The sequence below is a fragment of the Aulonocara stuartgranti genome (assembly GCF_965226115.1).
Source record: "Aulonocara stuartgranti genome assembly, chromosome: 6".
Taxonomy (NCBI): Eukaryota; Metazoa; Chordata; class Actinopteri; order Cichliformes; family Cichlidae; genus Aulonocara; species Aulonocara stuartgranti.
In genome coordinates, this window is record NC_138944.1 from 9,215,843 (window position 1) to 9,234,026 (window position 18,184).

The following is an 18,184-nucleotide window of genomic DNA, read 5'->3' on the forward strand; positions in this document are numbered from 1 at the left end:
TGTGAAAAATTTTTGCTCGTCATTCTTTTGTAACCTGGGCCCGCCCCGTGTTCTTATTGGATGGGAGATCAGTCACGTGAGGACATGCGGAACTAGACCATTTTCGGTCGAAAAGCAAAACATTCGGGGGTGGTGAATTGAGTGACTCAGTCTGCTGTAACGTTACGCCGACCTGCTGGAGTGGTTTCATAAACTACGCCGTATAAGTCGACTGTTATACCCGGGGTTTGGCACGATGCTGAGCGCCGCCGCCGCGGAAAGGAACAAGGAGCCCATCCTGGCGGTGCTCCGGGATAGTGTGCACACCGGGAGACCCCTGCTGGCTCTGGAGATCTCCTCCGGTACTGGGCAGCATGTCACACACTTTGCTCAGGCCCTGCCGAATATAACCTGGCAGCCATCTGAGTATGATCGCCAGTCTATAGTCAGGTAAACAAGAGATGTGTGCATGCGTATAAACTATGAAATACAGATAATATACTGGGACATCTGTGCACCTATATTAGCTGTTAATATCCAAGAAACGTTAGTGTTAATATTTATCTCTTATATTTATATCTGTTTTTTATTCATCTATTTATATCTGTGTTTATAATCGTACTTTTTATATACGATTGTTTTGTTGTATGTTGAATGAGAACTCATATTTCTCCTCGGGTCAATAAAGTTTCTCTGATCTGATCTAATGCAGGAAATTATAATTAATTAATTAATTGTGTTTTCACAGCAGTTCTTATCTGATGGAAAGTTTTATGCTTCGTCTTTCTAATACCACTCTACCTGCTCCAGAATGATGGCCTGGAGGGTTCCCATAATGTCTTTTGTTTCCATTAGTATAGAAGCATATAGAGCCCGCTACCGGCTGAACAATGTGAAGCCTGCCATCCACCTGGATGCTTCTCTGCCCTATCAATACTGGGGAGGAATCCAGCCAGAGAGCCTCGACCTGGTGCTCAACATCAACATGATCCATATTTCTCCTTTGGCTTGTACAGAGGTAGGACTGCTGATTCAGTGGTTCTCTCAAACTGTGTGGCATGGAGCCACTACTATAGGCATGGAGGACTAAGGGGAAAATGGAGTGATATGACTTATGAAGAGAAAAAAACAAAACAAAGAAACGTTTGATAATGCCATCTCGTTTTCCACTGATATTCAACTTGAATATTTTATTATTTCTCTTAATTAAAAAAATAGGGGTCTGGGATTTTGATGATTTTTCAGCCTGTTCACCACTTAAGTGAACTGTTGTCTCTGGGTTTATAAGAAAGCACCTTTCAAAATAACAAAAAATGCTAAAACATTAAAACAAACAGTTACTCAAAATCAAGTTAAAAACTATGAGTTTTTAGCTGTTTTTAATAGAGATCCCTGAGTCCACAGATCTCAGGCTCAGAGGGAGAGTTCCAGAGTCACCGTTACAAAAGCTCTGCTTCCTTTAGTTCTCAGCCTTGTATGATGCACATCCAACAGGTCCTGATGACATGACCTTAGGGACCTGCTGTGGTCATATGGATTTATAATTTAATCCTATGGACCTACAAAAGGATCATAAGTTAAAATGTGGTTGATTCCTTTATTATTAGTAGTAGTAGTAATATCGATGTATTTTGTCCTTTTCAAATGCATATATAAACACATTTCTACTAAAGAAAGTCAGCACAATTCCTGAAAGGAGAAGCCTAAATTGCTAACATAGTCAAGACATTTTTCATATTTGCTTAAACTGCCTCTTTGTAACCTTTGTTGAAAAGAGACCCCTGTGACCACGAGTGGTGTAATAGTAACCTAAATGTAGAAGGCTCTCAATCTCATACATACCAGCCGCACAACACATTGACGTTAGCTGTAACTGGCTACTATGAAGTGAGGTTCAGTTATGATTAAAGCTGTAGCAGCAAAACTGTTTTGCTTCATTTTGTGATTGTTTTAGATCAATAATTTGCTATTTCTACTATAAAATTCACCTCGTTTGGCTTGACATTGTACTCATTGGCCCTGATATTTATGGTGCCATAAGTGTAAATAATACCAACTGAAGTATGCTTGCACCACAACTCTTCAGATAATCACTTTAAGCCTGCTTCTGCACAATATCTGCCTCACTTATTTCAATAAAACAGAAACCAAAAACAAAATGTCCTCCTGCCTGCGATGTGGTTCTTAAGATGTTATCTTCTCTTAGGGTTTATTCAGAGGGGCTGGAGTAATGTTGAAATCTCAGGGCCTTCTACTGACTTATGGGGTGAGTAGCAAAACGTTTGGTGTCACAAAACATGACATAGATCACAAGCCATTATCAAGTCTAAACTTAACGTGTAATAGTGACATGTTTTATTGCTTTTCTCAGCCGTATGCAGTGAATGGTCAGATCGTCCCTCAAAGCAATGTGGACTTTGACTACAGCCTACGGCAGAGGTAATGGCATCTGTATTTTCTGGCTCTTTTACAGTTTTGTTTAAGCCAGTCATCTTACGAGGAGGCTTCGGTCGTGGATTGCCTGTCAGAACTACCAGAACATTTCCTGTTGGCCCACGGTTTTTAGCCTGCTGTGAAAAGTAAACCTGAGCAGTGATATTATAGGTCAACAGGAGTAAAGGCTCAGAATTCATGCATCATTTGCGACTCTGTCACTCTTGCTTAAATACACTGCTTTCATCACAGCATCTGAGATAGGGTGTGATAATTGACAGTCAAAAGAATGGTGGACGAGAGAGGATGAGAGTAAAAGGAGATGCAGCTAAATGTTCAGAAATAAGTGTTTGTTGATGGTCTGACTGCTGATACAAGTAGCAGATGAATTCTGAAGCGTACAGGGCTCTACTCGTCTCAGATTCATCCAAGCGATACAAAACTGATTGGACAGCACTTGACAGTGGAAATGGTTAATGAATTAGATCATACTGCGTTAGACGTTAGATTTTTTTTTCAGTGGGCTAGGCCTTCACTTAATCTCAACCCACTTAAGTATGTTTTTCATCTACTGAGGACAACACAGTAAAGTAAAAGTGTGGCAGACGATGTCCAGGGAAGAAACGCAACATTTGACGATTTCTATGGGTTCTTCAGGTTCTTTCATCAAAACAACAAAAACAACACTTAATATAAAACTGTTTAATATGAAGCTTGTCTAATGACTATACATATATATGTGTGTGCGTGTGACCTGCATTTTTGAATTGTGAACCCTTATTGTACTTACTAGTATTGATATTTGTGATATTTAAAAATCAAATGTTAGATGTCATGTTATTAATATGAATAACTCTTCCATTTGCACAGCTTTTGTAGAGATGTGGATCAGAATTTGTCCACCCTCCCACACTCTTATTTTGAATGTAATTCATTTGCCAGATAGAGACCAAATACACTGCTGACAGCACTGCTGTTCTGTTTAAAATAGTGTAGTGAGCCAGTAACATGCTGCAACAGAAAAATAGGATTCTTGTTTCTTGGTAGTAAGGGGTATATCCAGATTGCTTAGGACTCAAAAGTAGAGAAAATATATATTACCGGTATTCTTTTCAGAATTTGCTTTTGTTACAACCATTAACTTGTAACTGATTTATAAATAAGAAGAATAGATTTTTTCTACCTTTTAAGCATAAGCAATCAGGATTTAACACTTATTACACAGGAAGAAACACTGTGTTATATAGCGTAATATCAGTAAAGGGAATTCTTTGGGGGTTTAGTGTCATAGTGAAGATGACAGTGAAAATTTGGCAGCAGCCCTAAATAACACATGGATAGTCTATTGTTTCTGTGTGAGCAAAGTGTCTTGAGAAGGAGTCGGTTTGACGGCCTGAATTATTGTGTCAGTTTGCTCATAGAAGGCTTTACACAGTATATTTAAAATCAACTAAGATCATCATAGTCTTTTGAAAATGTTTTTCCTTAAGCACACAGTAGAATTAATAAACTTGTATAATTTGTGAAGCCAAACTCACAAAATACATGCAAAGAAAAAATTTTGATTGTTTTTGTAATTACATAATAAAGATAAGCAAAAGTGACCAGGGGATTTTAAAAAATGTTGTTTAATTTTGCAGAAACCCAGAATGGGGACTCAGGGATATCTCGCTCCTCAATTCTCTGGCACAAAGCAATGGTTTGTACCTGGAGAGAATAGTAAGTAATGAACCCATTTAAGCAACCAGCATATCTTAAGTCAGCATGCAAAATATGAGAACAGTTTTGTAGTATACTGATTTACTGATGCCATTTTTTTTTCAGGTGGACATGCCAGCAAACAACAAATGTCTTCTTTTCAGGAAGGAAAGTTTGGTGTGAAGCATCCTGATGCAGGATGGTCAAAATGCCTTAACTTGGAGCTCAGATACATTGCCAAATTTTCAAGAGCCGTAAACGGATCATGTTTTCTCCACATTTTAACACATGCTGGTATTAGATTAACTAAGTTAATGTAAACTGTTGTGCTCAAACCTATAACCTATATTCTTATGTATTGCACATGAGTTAAATTAATAAATCTCACAAACACGTTGCCTTTGTGCTATATATTCTTTAAGACAATGGCCTATTCTTTTTTTTTGTTTTGTAAGCGTGAAACTGACTTGGCAGAAGTGCTTTGAAGAGGGAAAAATTAAGAGAATATACTGTACTTTATATGAAATAAAAGACATTTTTTATGAAACAAAGATGGATAAACTAAAGTGAAGAGCAGAAAAAAATAACATTAGCAAAAGTACGGTAATTATAATACAGATGTCTATTTGTTTAGTATTACAAGCTAGGGATGTTTGCAACATGATCAACATGTGTGTCTGTTATCTTGGCTGCTGTTTTCACAATGCAAAGTTCACAAATAAGAAAATAAATCTTAAACCTATTTGAAAACAGCAATTTAGCATTAGTATTAATACAATGGGAATCAACACATCTGGAATGTTATTATATCTGTGTTGGAATAAAAAAAAAACTCTCATACCTACATCAGCATGCAGTATTTAACTTGTTCTACTCTGTTTTGATAAATAGTTATTAAATATCAGCTTTTCTGTTGCAGTTCTGATGCTTGTCTTCATTTCAAACACATACATCACTAAAACCCATCTGTGGACAGAACGAGTCTAAGTCATAGTAAGGTGTCACAGGCCTTTTTACCCAGAGCATCATGCAGCTTTTTCAGCCTGCGTTCATTTATGGCTCTTACATAGCTGTCTGAGTGGATGATAGCCATGCCGTCCTGCACCATACCCATCACCAGCAAAGGGTTTTCCTCAACAGTGATGTTGGGACAGGGACAGCTCCAGTCTATCTTAGCAATAGTCACCTCCAAATGTTTGGTATTGAAGAAAGTCAAGCCCATCTTCTCATCCCTCAAGACTTCTTCCAAGCTAAAACGGGCTAACCCAGAGTCCAGATCCTCAACAAGCTCTGTCAGTCGGCCCACAATAGCAAAGTCACTGCGGCATAAGCTGGGCACCATTTTCCCCTTCACACGACAGGTCTTGCAAGGCTTCCTTTTTGGTTGCGGGCAGTTGGCCTCACACTCCTTTTTGGTGTGGAAGTTGTTAGCATTCCCATGGCAGCCACCATAGACAAAGGCTTGGCACTGTTTTGTTATGGAATTCCAGGACCAGCGTGCCTCCCAAGCTTTACAGGGACCTTGAACAGCAGGCAGAGAGCAGATCCCCATGTCTTCTCTCTGGCAAGAGGCTTTGCACTCCTCATAAGTCTCAAATCGGTTTCGGCTGTCTTCGCATCCACCACTGCTAAACGTCACACAGGAGCCCAGCTTGCTGTCATAATACCAGTCAACATGACGCTCTCCACTGCACACACTCAGGTCGACTTCCGCCAGGCAATCTGCTGGAGAGAAAGGCCGTCCCATGGGCATCTCAGGATCTTCAGAGAAGTCATCATCTGACCGGCGAATAACAGACAGAGGATAGTCTGCGCGAAGAACTCCTGCAGAATTCCGTGCTATACAGGTGTAGATGCCGGTATCCCAAACCTGGGCGTTATAAATTACTAGCTGTCCAATATTGGTTATAACCACATTGCCATACATCTGATCAGGCCTCATGACAAGGCGTTCACGCCGGTCACTTTGCTTTTCCCATGTTACATCTGGTCTAGGGACTCCAATGACATCGCAGTGGAAGTTGACTGTGCCTCCAACATAGATGGACTGGTGGTGAGGGTTGGAGTACAGCGTGGGAGGCATGGGATCCTCCTGGGAGGATGTTGGGGTTGGGTGAACTGTAGTGTCTTGAGGCAGGGGGCTGGTGGGGGGGCCAGCGAGGTAGAATCGACAGGGGACCACAGTTAGAGTCACCCCCCGGATGCAAGCTTCTGCATCCATATAGCAGCGGTTGAAATAGGTGAGGCCATCCGATGCACAGGTGAAGTTGGGTTCCTTCTCACACCGATCCTGGCACTTACAGATGGGCTGTCCATCCCAGATGTCACAGGTTGCTCCCTGCTGGCTGCAGATAAAGCCCTCACAGGTAGCTGTGGAGGCGGAGGTAGCATCACCGTTCCCTTCACCCTGTTCATGTGGCAGAGCAGGGGTGCCATCAGAGAAACGAGCAGCAACACAACTGTTGAAGCCACACACATTGGTGCAGCATTTCTCAAAGTCAGCACAGTCCTGAACGTACAATATAAAAAACAATAAGCATTTTAACATTTAAATGAACAAATCGCAAAATGCTGTGATGAATAAAATTAAAATTCATAGATTAACTCACCTCATCGATGTCGCATTCCCTCTCACATGTGCTTTGTGCATCAACCCAAAGATTAGCGTTCAGCTTGTTTGGACAAAATCCTTCGTGTTCAACTTTGGTTCCTGCCACACTTTCACACAAAGAGACCTCGAGTAAATCGCAAAAAAGGAGAGTCAACAAATATGCACGTGTCCATCGTACTTTGCTTGAGTTTGGTGCACTATGGCAATTTGCACCCTTTATATGGCTATCCGCGAGGAACTGTAGGGGAAAATTACGCATATTTGACCTTTTGTATGAGTAGACCACCAAGTAATTCCATTCCAACTTTGGGTCTTCACAACAGGAATACGATTATTGTCGATTTTCAAATGCGTCCGCCCTTTTTGTGCGTAAACGTGCGCTGAGTCACTTTTCTTTGCGCAGAGAGAAAAGTTGTATTCCCAATGATCAACACGAGTTCCCGTGCGCTGGACATTAAATTACCCAAATGTTTCAAAGTAATAAATAATAGGCTGTGTAAAATATTCGCCTTGGTAATCAAAACTTGTGCAATACTGAGGAAAAATCGACGTGTGTTTTGTCGAGCAGCTAGACAAACGAGCTGAACTGCACAATGAGCGGACAACGCAATATCAGCTTTTCAGCGTGAGAATGGAGGTGGAAAGGGCAGTCCCTCTATCCGCCCCCATGGTCGTCCAGTGTCTCAAACTTTTATGAAGCAGCACTATGCGCTAAGCAACTGGACAAACATTGTAAAAACATCAAAGAAAACGTGTAGTCGTGGTTTCAAGCTGTCTCACCATGCGTGCACAGACATACACATTCCGGTGAGAAATCCAATGTTAAATGTGTCCAGACAGAATTTATAGAGATGGCAATTGTAAAAGAAAAAGGTTAACTTGCTGTTTAATTTCACGAGAGCCGGTGGTTATTGTTCTTCTTCTTTGCTTTTTTGTAAGTTACATTCAGATGTTATACACGTTATATTTAAGCAGGTTCCGTGCACAAATGAAAAGGAGAAAAATGTAATAAGTCGTCGGTGGCGCAAGGCGGAAAGCGTGAAAACCAAACACGGGGCGTGTCGCATCATGTCTCGCAAAACATGTTGTTCACGTCCTCCTTGTCTAGACTTGGGTCAGTTTACTACCATCCCTCATTCACGCGGAGTTCAGAGATGCCACGGTCAGGTGGGAAGACATAAAGCGCCACATTTTCATCTGTGTGCGAATCATCTTTGTCTCGCTCCAGCTCAGGGGCAATGAGAAGCAGCTCCCCTCGTCTTTTCATTGGAAATGACCCTGCAACCTTTGGGTGACATTTGACCGCTGTGCATTCATGCGCTCCTAGCCATGTTAGACCAATATCCAAAGCTGGCCAATACCAAGAGAGCAGCTAATCAATTCAACCCCCCCACGGGATTTAATGCCTCTGACCTGACAAAGAGGACAAAAATACTCCCACAATTCCCACAGTGAACTTGATAAATGTCTGAATGAAAAATTTCCCCCCAATCTAAAGCACACAATAAATGAAAATAGAAATGCAACTTAGTTTTACTCTTTATTTTGACTGTTTTTGATGGAGATAAAATAAGAATTAAGGCTTCATCCCAATACACAGCGCTGATAGCAACAATCATTATCAAACATTTACATATAGTGCTTTAGATGTTCACCCAACAGTTGTTAATCCATTGTTCTGGTCTCAATAAATCACATAGAACAGGAGCCAATAGCAAACATGCACCAATTTTTGTAGGCCCCCCATTAGCCGAATACATGTATTTAACCATGAAAATGCTGAAGTGGGAATTCACCAATGTTCTTTGAACGTGGAACAAAAATAAGAGTACAGATCAAAATTAAAATATTTGTTTAGATTGTTCAATTAATAAAAGAAAATATCAGTAGCCATGGTTAAAATACTTAACATCCTTTCTGAAATCTTTATCCAACCTTACATTGTGCTCGCATTATATCCACAGCACATCTGTAAAGAACGACTGTAAGTTCTTCTAGTATTCACACACATTTAACAATGCTGGGAAACTGCAGAAGTGCAACCAAATGTATGAAACTACTAAAGAATATTCCAACCACCAATTATTACAATCTCAAATATAACCACATGGCCATAGAAATGTAGGTGAATACTGTTTTACATTCAGAAATACATATCATGTATATAAAATATCTGCAAAGCAACCAAATTAAAAGATTCTTCTCACCAACGCCCGTTACAAGTTATGAAATATTAAGAACCAAGACACAAATGTTTAATGTTTTTTAAGATTAAACCCCCAAAATGAGCAAACAATCTGTACATGTTTTTGTACAAGGTTTCCTAATGAGCACAGAGCAATTGTTTAATAAGTTAACAGATTAAAACTGATCACGCTCTGGAAGGTTTAATCCAGTTAAGCAGTGATCCAAGAAAGAAAACAAGCTTTAGAGGTGTAAAATGTCAGAGCAAGTAAACAGTTGTCTGAAAAAATGAGTGATGGAGATACAGGATTATTTCAATGGGCTGAAATTTAAGTCTTGCCAACAAGCCAACTTGGCTTGAATTTTTTCAGACAGTTTTACAGATTAAGTAATGCCTCGACTAACATCATCTCTCAGTTAATAAATCCTAAATTCTCTTTAAGCCCTTGGCTGCTTGTAAAAAGATTTTCTCATGACATTCAATCTTATTTTAAAAACTATGTGAATTTTGAATAAGTTATGACAACTGAGGCTGGAAAAAAATGTCAATGATAGACAACACTGAAGCAGGTCTCCCCAAAACATTCAAAACAAAACAAGCATAAGAAATTCCTTCCCAAGACAATCACCACAGAACAAAACAAGAGCACGTAATGTATTTACAGTTTCAAGTCAGATTTTAAATACCAATAAACCTTAAAAAAGAAGCCCCTCTATTTGTTTGTAGTGTTAACCGGTGAGTTGTAATCCTCGATTCACATGTGTTGGTCCCAGGGGAATCTTATTCTACTTGATCACAGTGAGTTGCTGTAGTAGAGTACAGGTAAACGAACATCCACAAGATGGCACCAGCACGCGGAAAGAGATAACAGAAACCAACCATCCAAGTCAGTTCCCAAAAGGTCAAGGAAAGTTCACAGCTATATCCATTGCTGGCAGGCCTCCGTACTTTTCTCTGGCCTCATGACCTCTTGGAGCAACAACACTTTTAACACTGGCTCTATGGAGGAACCATCAGTCTGCTCTTTCACTATGATATCTTACAGTTTCCTTTAGGGGACAACGACGAGCTCTTTGGAGGACTCTGTGGAGGCCTGAAGGACTTTGAGCGCTTCAGGCTGTTAGCTTTGCTTCCACCACCGCTACCACCTGAGGCGGCACTGTTAGCCACAGAGTAAGAGCGTCCATGCATCATGACTGCATTCATGCCATTGGCCATGGAGAAAGACTTGAGGTGGGACTTGATGGCCACAGGGAGGGGAAGTTTGTCAATGAGGTGCACCGGTGTGCAGGAGACGATAGAACGGCAGCACAGATCTTGCAGACTGAAGACTGTGGAAACACAGGAATATGGATGAGCACGTGTCAGAGATCTGCAGTACTTATTAAGGTTTTTCATTGTATCCATCAAATTTACTAAGCAAGAGAATATTCTGCGTAACAAGAGATAGAATTAAAGATTTTTACTCCTGCAAACTTCAGTGTAAACTGTGAACATACATAAACCAGACAATTCTGAGTAGTTTACCCAGAATTAGTATCTTAACTAAGAATACTTTTAAAATAATAATCTTATATTTTCTCCATTTGCAAAAAAACACACTTGTGTTGTCATGACATTCAAAAAAACAAACAAACAACTACATAAAATTTAATTATGTAAATGAGAGTATATTTAATAAAACAAAAACTGTACAATAGAGAGCGTTTTAAATACAACATAAATAAAAATCTTAGTTTTCTTATCACAGAGCGAGCTTGATTTATGTAGGGGCACAGTAGAGACTACCCCGCAGTAAATGCTATGAAAACTATTGGCAGAAATGCAGACTGCAGATGACAATATAGAGATCACTTCTTAAGTCTTATCTCTTCTGCCTTTGAGGAAAATTAATGGCTACCTAATATTTATTAGGTCCAAGTCCCTACGATAAGCAGAGTTTCACCTTTGATCAAAAAAGTAATCCAGACACAAGTATAAATGCAAACAATGATGATGTCCACTACAGTGTATGATGTTCTGGGATTCAACACAGGATTCAGTACTGAAACTGATTTATTCACATCTGAGTAACAGAAGAAGAAATCTTGCAGCAATGCATCTACATGATCCCCTTTCTGGAAGGATTTGTGTAACTATTACACAAAGAAAAACAAAACAAAATATGTTTTCTCCCAAGTCTGGTTAGAAAAAAATAAATAAATAAAAATATAGTAACGTAACCAGCTCACCTCTATTGGGCCTCCAGAATTTCTCCATCCCATGCCTCATCAGCACGATGCGTGAAAGCTCTGTGAAGGACTCGATGACGTTGAAGTTGCAGAGCGGACTGACCTCGAAGAATGTCATGCTGTTCTTTTCTGCGTAAGCTCGTGCCTGCTCCGTTGGAACCTGCCGCTTGAAAGCCAAGTGAAGCCGGTTTCCCACAAGAATCCGGGGCACACCTGGGGCATGCTGAAGGAAACAATATAATGTCACTGTAAAACTCGACCTGTAATGTGATACATGTGGACCAACATTAATAGTGGGTGCTGCAGTGATAGGCTAACTGTTGCTTGCATGCTTGGATAAAACACTGTCTGGAAGTTCCACAGATTTACAAACCAATGAGACAGATGGTTTGTTACACAGAACCATCGAGGAGACATCCATCTATTGTAAAACCTAAAGACGTTATTATCTAGGTCCTCATAATTAACTCAACTGCCCACATCAACTGTGATTTGGCAACAAGTACATGGTTTTCAACAAGGGTTCTCTCTGGACCACCCTTACAAGGTAATAATTTAAAAATCTACACACAAATTCAAAAGTATTTTCAAACCAGGTTTCTTTTAATTGCTTGAAATGCAAGTCACTTTCTCTCCAGTCCAGTTGAGTTGTGAAATATCGGTCCCATTACCACAGGGTTTTGCTGAAAATCATGTAATGATGTCGTTGCTGTATCATCAGTCAAGTTGGGTTGTGAAACGTCCGCTATATTACCACATGGTTTTGCTGAAATACTGGTTTGTTTAAGCTTGAGCTACATTAAAGTTTTCTTCAATTGAAAAACTTAATAAATAAATACGTTACGCTGTCATACCCGTCATCAATGCAGAGACTGAGATAGATGGCCTTGTCAGTGCTGCTCGTTTTCCTAAAATTCATTTTTAAATTTGCCTCTCTTTTTTTTTTTAAATTACCAATATATGTGAAGTTAATTTTGGCGCCTAGTTGCCTGAGGTTAAGGTTTGTTGCTGGCACTTGCATAACAGACAGTACATAAAGTACACACTATTAAAAGAGGTTGTAACAATTTGCCTACATAACTGAAACTGAAATGTTTATAAACAGCGCTCTGATACACACTCTGTACCAGAGATTAAAAAAAGATTTTCTCACACAGGGGACATCATGCATCTATATGTGCTTCCAGTATTTCTTTGTACTCCAGAGATTAGCTGAAGGAAATTACCTCATCAATTTCTCTGATCCAACGGTCAATGCCATCAAATGACCAGCCATTCGTGATGTCATACACCAGCAGGATGCCCTGTAGAAGAAAAACATTTATTGATTAACATAAATATTGAATTCCACAATAAGGAATATATATATATATATATATATATATATATATATATTTCTAATGGCTTTTCCAGTCACCTGTGCTCCGCGAGAGTAAGACCTGAAGATGGTGCAGAATCTGCCTTGACCTGATGTGTCCCTGTTGAAGAGGCACATAAGCACAAGCTAGAAAAATAGGCCTACTCCAGGTTTGTTCATTTCTACAGCCATTACCAGCTTAAAACACTCTGCAGAACTCTTGAAATGCCTCTTATTTCCAAGAGAGATGGGAAATGGATGCAGTGATTTTTTGTAAAGTGCATACATGGAAATACAGTGTATAATATAATGAGTTTGAAAGTCAACGTTTGGCATAACCACCTTTACTCTTAAACATAGCCTGAACTCTCTTAGGGAGTATTCTTGTAATTCCTTTAGTTCAGGTATAGTTCTCCAGGCTTTTTAGGAACATCCCAAAGCTCGTCTTTGGACGCTGGCTGCCTTTTGTTCATTTCTATGTCAACATGATCCCACACTGGTGATGACAATTTGAACAAAACATCTACATTAATCCCTCCATGAGTCTTGTTGGCATTGATTTTTAGTGCAGTTCTTGTGTAATTTGGCACACACCAGCTTTATCTCCCTGTTTTCCTGACAGCCACTCTTCCACTAAGCCCATTTCAGAAGAGGTTTTGGTGTAAAATAAATGGATCAACTGAAAGGCCAAATGCATATATCATGTGATGTGTCAGGTCTTTGCTTTCTACTTATTTCTTAAAGACATAACTTTCAGATATTGTTCATCAGGTGAAAATACTTTTTAGGCCTGCTACTCCTTGTTTTGTCCTGCACTGGTTTAACTTCCTGAATTTTTTAAAGAAGTACTACACAACATGCTCCGATATGCAAGGTTTTTTCATCTAATCACTTTTGGAACCACCTTGTTGGTGAGAAAAATACTACTGTATGCTTGTCAAAATGTATTCTCTTTGGCATTTTTGGTAGATTACTAAAGAAATTGATTAAATTCTGTGTGTTTTGCAACAGGCTGCTAGTTTTAAAACGTGTTAAAGATACAATTTAAAATCACTTCTTTAGCAAGTTGTCTGTTGTGGAGACAACATTAGTCCAACCATTTAGTTAAAAGTCTTTTTAATGCTTGGATGATTCATAAATCAGTTTTAAATGGCTTGACATACAAAACAACAACAACAACAAACACAAAACAAAACAAAGAACAACATTCCTCTAAAAATGTGCAGGCACAAGGAGTGGAATAAACACGAGTGAAAAAGCAGCCAGTGTTTAAAGAAAACTTTGAAAGACCCTCTGAAAGCCTAGAGAACTACTGCCAGAACTGAGGGGTTGCTCAATAATTTTTCCTCATTAATATTCTTAATATTATATATTTATGTTAAAATAGTAATAATAAAAATAAAGAAATTAAAAACTTACCATAGCTCAAGTTTCACTCTCCTCCCATCCAAAAGAATTGTGGTGGTCTTGTAATCAATTCCTAATATCACACATAATCCAACACAAATCACATTACCGTTGGTCATATTTGGCTTTAAAGTCATCTCAAAATAATAAAGAAAAATCGATATTGATATTTACCACTGCTATACGCATAGGGAGACTCTACTGATCCGTCTTGCAAGCTGTCCAAGATTTCCCCCTTTCCAACATCGCTGTCTCCAACCAATAGAAATTTCAGGAGATAATCGTAGCTCTTGACAGGACTACTCTGAGTCCCCATCATCCCACGCATTGGTTCCGCTTTACAGAGAGCCTTTTAAGCTCACCAGGCATCCACTGGAGAAACCAAGCAGTCCCCGAGTGTGGTACCGAAGGGAAGACGACCGCGGCTGGGCTTAGCTAATGAGTTAGCTTGTGCACTACTTACGATTTAAGTTAACTATTACCTTTTACTTCGCACACACTTTGAAAAATGCAGCTATTTCGTTATTCCACTGAATGCAATGGAAAAACAACCCCGCGATTTAGCACTAGAACCCCAATTTAGTTCCTGTTGATGTAACGTCAATATTAACTGATCTAAACAACCACGGGTGCTAGCTGGCTTGTTAGCTAGCCAGTTAACAAAAACGACAGTAACGCATTCTACTACAAACTACAAGTACAAAATAAAAACGACTCTGTTTTGTCCTACATATAAATGTACTCTAATAAAATCAAAAGGCGATTTCTTCCCTTTGTTTATAAAGAAAATACCTACGAGGAGTATTCCACTTTGAAGCAAAACGTACATCCACAGTGTACTGTACTATGTACTATGTTGGAACTTCCTGGTAAGGAACTGCGTCAGCATCATCAACTGCGTCACATCCTAGCACGATTTAAAGTTATAAAATTACAACAACAACAACAAAAATTATACTTTAAATCACCATTTCCTAAATACGATACGGTTATGAATTATCCAAACATGTGGACTCGTAAAAAGTACGATATGCATCTGTATGAATACTATGAATTAACCGAACATGGGCAACTCCTGCTAAGTTGTAGCCTGTGTTGATTTAGCCAGAAGCTAAATAGAAGCCAGAAGTTAAATGAACACCGTTTCCCTGTATGTAACAATTTGGTTGTGGGTATAATTTAGCTTTCAATTTGGGGAACCACCAACAGACCAACATTAAAAACATAATAAAGAAAAATGGTGTCAAACTGTCAACCAGAAAGAAAATGTGAGAAATGTAATTGAATGTGTCGCTTTATTTTGACCATGTTTAAATAATAATAAAAAAGAAATAAACAAAAAACACAAGCAAACAAAACAAACCATATGAAAAAAATTATCATCATAAAAAACATCAAAAAGGATTAGGAAGAAGCATAATTTAACACCACCCACTTTCCACTAAAAAAAGCTGATTATTGCTGGCCACCACTCATTGGTTGGCACTGATTGTCATTTCTAGCAGGTGTGTGAATTCTTTCTGAACTGAAGAATACAAAAGCTGGCTGAAACACTGCTTTATTAGTTGAAGGACCAGCAGTGTGAGGCAGCCACTGGAATTTAAAATTGTAATAGTAATAGTAATAGTAATGGGGCTGATGCAGGCTGGGTTTTTATTTCTGCTGTTTTGGTCTGCCTGTTTTCAGTTTATAGATAAAGCTGAGTATGGTGTGTTTGGGCAAGATCCTGAATTAGACCAGGAAAAAATGGAGACAGTGGCAGATGAAGATGAAACGGAAGATTCTGCACCTCAACTCAAGAGGAGTGCATCACATGGAGATCTTTCAACACCTGAAGCAATGAAGTTACCCAAGTATCTCAATGTCCCAGCCTCCTATGACCAAAAGCAGCTTTTCAAGCCAGAAAGAGGAGTCAGGCCCCTTCCTGAATGGGCCAGGAAAATATTGCTTGCTAGTGCTCCTGCTGCTCCTGTAACTGGAGGAGCAGAAATGGGCAGAGACAATGTGGTTGAAATTTTGTGCCATGTGGATAAAATGTACGTAAGAATCAGGAAAAGGGTCTTCAAATCCAGAGATGCATACAAATATTTGAAACTAGGTACATGCCCCGTTAACCAAGAAAATGAGCACTATTACTACTTTCTCTACTCTTTTGTAACTGGCTGTGGATTCAAGAAAGAGGTTGGTGAATGTCCTAATGTATTTGTTTCATATTTTACTGTGACAAACCAAATGGAAATGTTTATGTTCCAGAGTCATGCAGATTACTTGTCCATCAGCAATGTTCTCCGCTTCAGACAAACCACTCCAGTTTTAAGGGAAATGCCATTTGAAATTCCTCTGCAGTGTCGGTTTCCCAGGTAAGACTTTTTTTTTTTTTTGTAAAAAAAAAAAAAAGATTGAAAGCCTTTCAATCAGCCAAGTGTCCTTAATTTTAAAATTGTCTCCAATTAATTCATTTTAACTATTGCAGGTTCTTTCACTCATACAAAGTTGGCTTCCACCCCAAACTGCGAGGAGGAACAGTTTTCAGAGCACTGAAACAAAAAAGAATGTTCAGCCTCACCCTTGTAGATGGTAAACATTCTAGACTAAATTTCATTGCTGTCCAAAATTTGAATTCTTCAAATGGTAGGCCTTAAGTATGTTTTAAAGTAAAGACTTTCAAATATGGCTGGTAATATTAAACTCCCAAAGTCTTCTATCAAAGTGGAAAGTAGCATCCAAACCTTTTTAATTCTAGGTATGAATGAGGAAATAGAAATTTGACAAACCTTTCTGTGCAAGGACTTTTTTAAAAAAAATTTTATAGAAAGTACACCACAGACAAGCTTAAGTTCAAGCAAATGTTTATTTCATATACCATAACAGCTGCCTGTCTTTTATTTTGGCATGCAAATGTACACTATGGAGCTACAACAGCATCCATACTGGTGAAAGCTTAGGGAAGGATAAAATGTTCCACAAACATTTTTCAGAACTCATCACAATGCACTCAGTTAGCCAAACATATGCAGCAGCCTGATTTATTTTTGCCTTTTATTGTGCTTTGCCACTTTCACCCTACTAAAGCGTCTGGAAATAATGTCACTGGGACCAAAATCTACACCTTGGGACAGTCGATGTACTTTGAGGCCAGTGTACTTTACACCACAGCAAGCTCTAGAAATAAAAGGCTCTACATCAACAAGTGCTTCATGACCCCTTCCAGCAACCCAGACTCAAATCCTAAATATACAGTCGTTGACAACAATGGGTAATAATTTTACAGTATCATAATTAAAACTGGGGTGACTTGCTGCGAGTGGATAAACCTGTGATCTCCAATTCTAGCTGTATGATTGATGGCAAGGTGATGCTACAGTCAAAGTTCCTTACTGGTAGCTCGAAGATGGTGCAGAGATTGACTGTGGGAGCTGTCATCTTCAAGGACTCTGCTTCCATGATCTCATCACAGGTAGCCTCAATAGGTTGTATAGAAATGGATGCCATGAAATGCATTATGTAAACACTAAATGCAATGTCTCTTTAGGAACAGTACTTGCACTGTGAGATCTTTATGGGGTCACCTACTCCAACTCGTAATTCGAAGGCTTGTAACTATGATCCAGTGACTGGAAGGTGAGTTGGCTAAACTGAAATTCTACGAGGTGTTACTTTTGTGCTTGCTATCATCAAATCTTTTGACCCCGCTTTGTGTTTTAGCTGGAAAGAGCTCTACGGGTATGACACTGTGTGCGCTTGTTGTGAATCAACTTGCTCGCCACCACAGCAAAGGGGTAATTTTTAAATTTACATGAGATGCAATAGCTTTTCACTCAGCTAAGCTTAGCTCATTGCAAGTTGAATGAAGTCTTTTTGATGCAAACTGACAACCAGACAGTCTTGCAGAACACTGAAGGCATGAAAGTGGTCTCACATGTGAGCAAATAAAATTTTAAACTTTTTTTTTTTTTTTCTCCCCCCTCCACCAGCTTCTAGGAAGATAATCTCAAGTCACTCTTGGATGGTTGACTTGACCAGTGAAGATGAACATGTAAAGTCTGAGCCCAAGATGAAGTCCCGTGATGCTGGCATGTTCAACTTGGATGACTCAGATACAGAAAAACATAAGGACTTCCTAAACAATTGGGACCAATAATTTAATGTTTAAATGATCAGAATTGTTTTAAAAATAGCGGCTTTATTTCTTGAACTCTGCACAGTATGCCATTTATGAATGTACAACAACTTGTTTACTGTCAATGGTTCAATTGAAAATTAAAACTCTAAATTGCACTGTC

The 18,184-nt window shown here is 39.1% G+C and overlaps 4 protein-coding genes across 6 annotated transcripts; 2 read left to right on the plus strand and 2 right to left on the minus strand.

Annotated features, from left to right (window-relative positions):
- Positions 1-93: 93 nt before the first annotated feature.
- mettl26 (methyltransferase like 26) lies at positions 94-4,508 on the plus strand. Its single transcript, XM_082535778.1, has 6 exons — positions 94-429; positions 835-997; positions 2,186-2,245; positions 2,351-2,418; positions 4,053-4,131; positions 4,237-4,508. Exons 1-6 carry the CDS (start codon positions 236-238, stop codon positions 4,291-4,293), a joined length of 621 nt encoding a protein of 206 aa, XP_082391904.1. The 5' UTR covers positions 94-235; the 3' UTR covers positions 4,294-4,508.
- Positions 4,509-4,630: 122 nt separating this feature from the next.
- On the minus strand, positions 4,631-8,038 carry wfikkn1 (WAP, follistatin/kazal, immunoglobulin, kunitz and netrin domain containing 1). 3 transcript variants are annotated; one of them, XM_082535773.1, is made up of 3 exons: positions 7,502-8,038; positions 6,720-6,845; positions 4,631-6,619 (listed from the first exon to the last, which is right to left on the minus strand). In XM_082535773.1, exons 1-3 carry the CDS (start codon positions 7,502-7,504, stop codon positions 5,099-5,101), a joined length of 1,650 nt encoding a protein of 549 aa, XP_082391899.1. In that variant the 5' UTR covers positions 7,505-8,038; the 3' UTR covers positions 4,631-5,098. The 3 variants fall into 3 exon arrangements, with proteins under 3 accessions (XP_082391899.1, XP_082391898.1, XP_082391897.1); XM_082535772.1 differs by lacking the exon at positions 7,502-8,038 and having other exon boundaries at positions 4,631-6,517; positions 6,720-7,493; XM_082535771.1 differs by lacking the exon at positions 7,502-8,038 and having other exon boundaries at positions 6,720-7,493.
- A 210-nt stretch (positions 8,039-8,248) lies between these two features.
- LOC309708045 (ras-related protein Rab-40C-like) lies at positions 8,249-15,066 on the minus strand. The gene is made up of 6 exons (XM_082535777.1): positions 14,076-15,066; positions 13,914-13,974; positions 12,555-12,615; positions 12,364-12,441; positions 11,138-11,360; positions 8,249-10,237 (listed from the first exon to the last, which is right to left on the minus strand). Exons 1-6 carry the CDS (start codon positions 14,227-14,229, stop codon positions 9,936-9,938), a joined length of 879 nt encoding a protein of 292 aa, XP_082391903.1. The 5' UTR covers positions 14,230-15,066; the 3' UTR covers positions 8,249-9,935.
- A 360-nt stretch (positions 15,067-15,426) lies between these two features.
- Positions 15,427-18,184, plus strand: zp3c (zona pellucida glycoprotein 3c). The gene is made up of 8 exons (XM_082535776.1): positions 15,427-16,082; positions 16,155-16,261; positions 16,375-16,478; positions 16,974-17,157; positions 17,235-17,358; positions 17,434-17,522; positions 17,607-17,680; positions 17,876-18,184. The coding sequence occupies exons 1-8, from the start codon at positions 15,531-15,533 to the stop codon at positions 18,040-18,042; spliced, it is 1,401 nt and encodes a 466-aa protein (XP_082391902.1). The 5' UTR covers positions 15,427-15,530; the 3' UTR covers positions 18,043-18,184.

Excerpts from the sequence above, each read along its gene's own strand:
- zp3c (XM_082535776.1), top strand. The coding sequence starts at position 15,531 with ATGGGGCTGATGCAGGCTGGGTTTTTATTTCTGCTGTTTTGGTCTGCC. Across the intron at positions 17,158-17,234 it reads ACAGTCGTTGACAACAATGG|CTGTATGATTGATGGCAAGG; the intron begins GTAATAATTTTA and ends CTCCAATTCTAG. Across the intron at positions 17,523-17,606 it reads TATGATCCAGTGACTGGAAG|CTGGAAAGAGCTCTACGGGT; the intron begins GTGAGTTGGCTA and ends TTTGTGTTTTAG.
- LOC309708045 (XM_082535777.1), bottom strand. The coding sequence starts at position 14,229 with ATGCGTGGGATGATGGGGACTCAGAGTAGTCCTGTCAAGAGCTACGAT. Across the intron at positions 13,975-14,075 it reads TCCCTATGCGTATAGCAGTG|GAATTGATTACAAGACCACC; the intron begins GTAAATATCAAT and ends GTGTGATATTAG. Across the intron at positions 12,442-12,554 it reads CTTACTCTCGCGGAGCACAG|GGCATCCTGCTGGTGTATGA; the intron begins GTGACTGGAAAA and ends TTTCTTCTACAG.
- mettl26 (XM_082535778.1), top strand. The coding sequence starts at position 236 with ATGCTGAGCGCCGCCGCCGCGGAAAGGAACAAGGAGCCCATCCTGGCG. Across the intron at positions 430-834 it reads GATCGCCAGTCTATAGTCAG|TATAGAAGCATATAGAGCCC; the intron begins GTAAACAAGAGA and ends TGTTTCCATTAG. Across the intron at positions 4,132-4,236 it reads GTTTGTACCTGGAGAGAATA|GTGGACATGCCAGCAAACAA; the intron begins GTAAGTAATGAA and ends TTTTTTTTTCAG.
- wfikkn1 (XM_082535771.1), bottom strand. The coding sequence starts at position 6,980 with ATGCGTAATTTTCCCCTACAGTTCCTCGCGGATAGCCATATAAAGGGT. Across the intron at positions 6,620-6,719 it reads GGGAATGCGACATCGATGAG|GACTGTGCTGACTTTGAGAA; the intron begins GTGAGTTAATCT and ends TTGTACGTTCAG.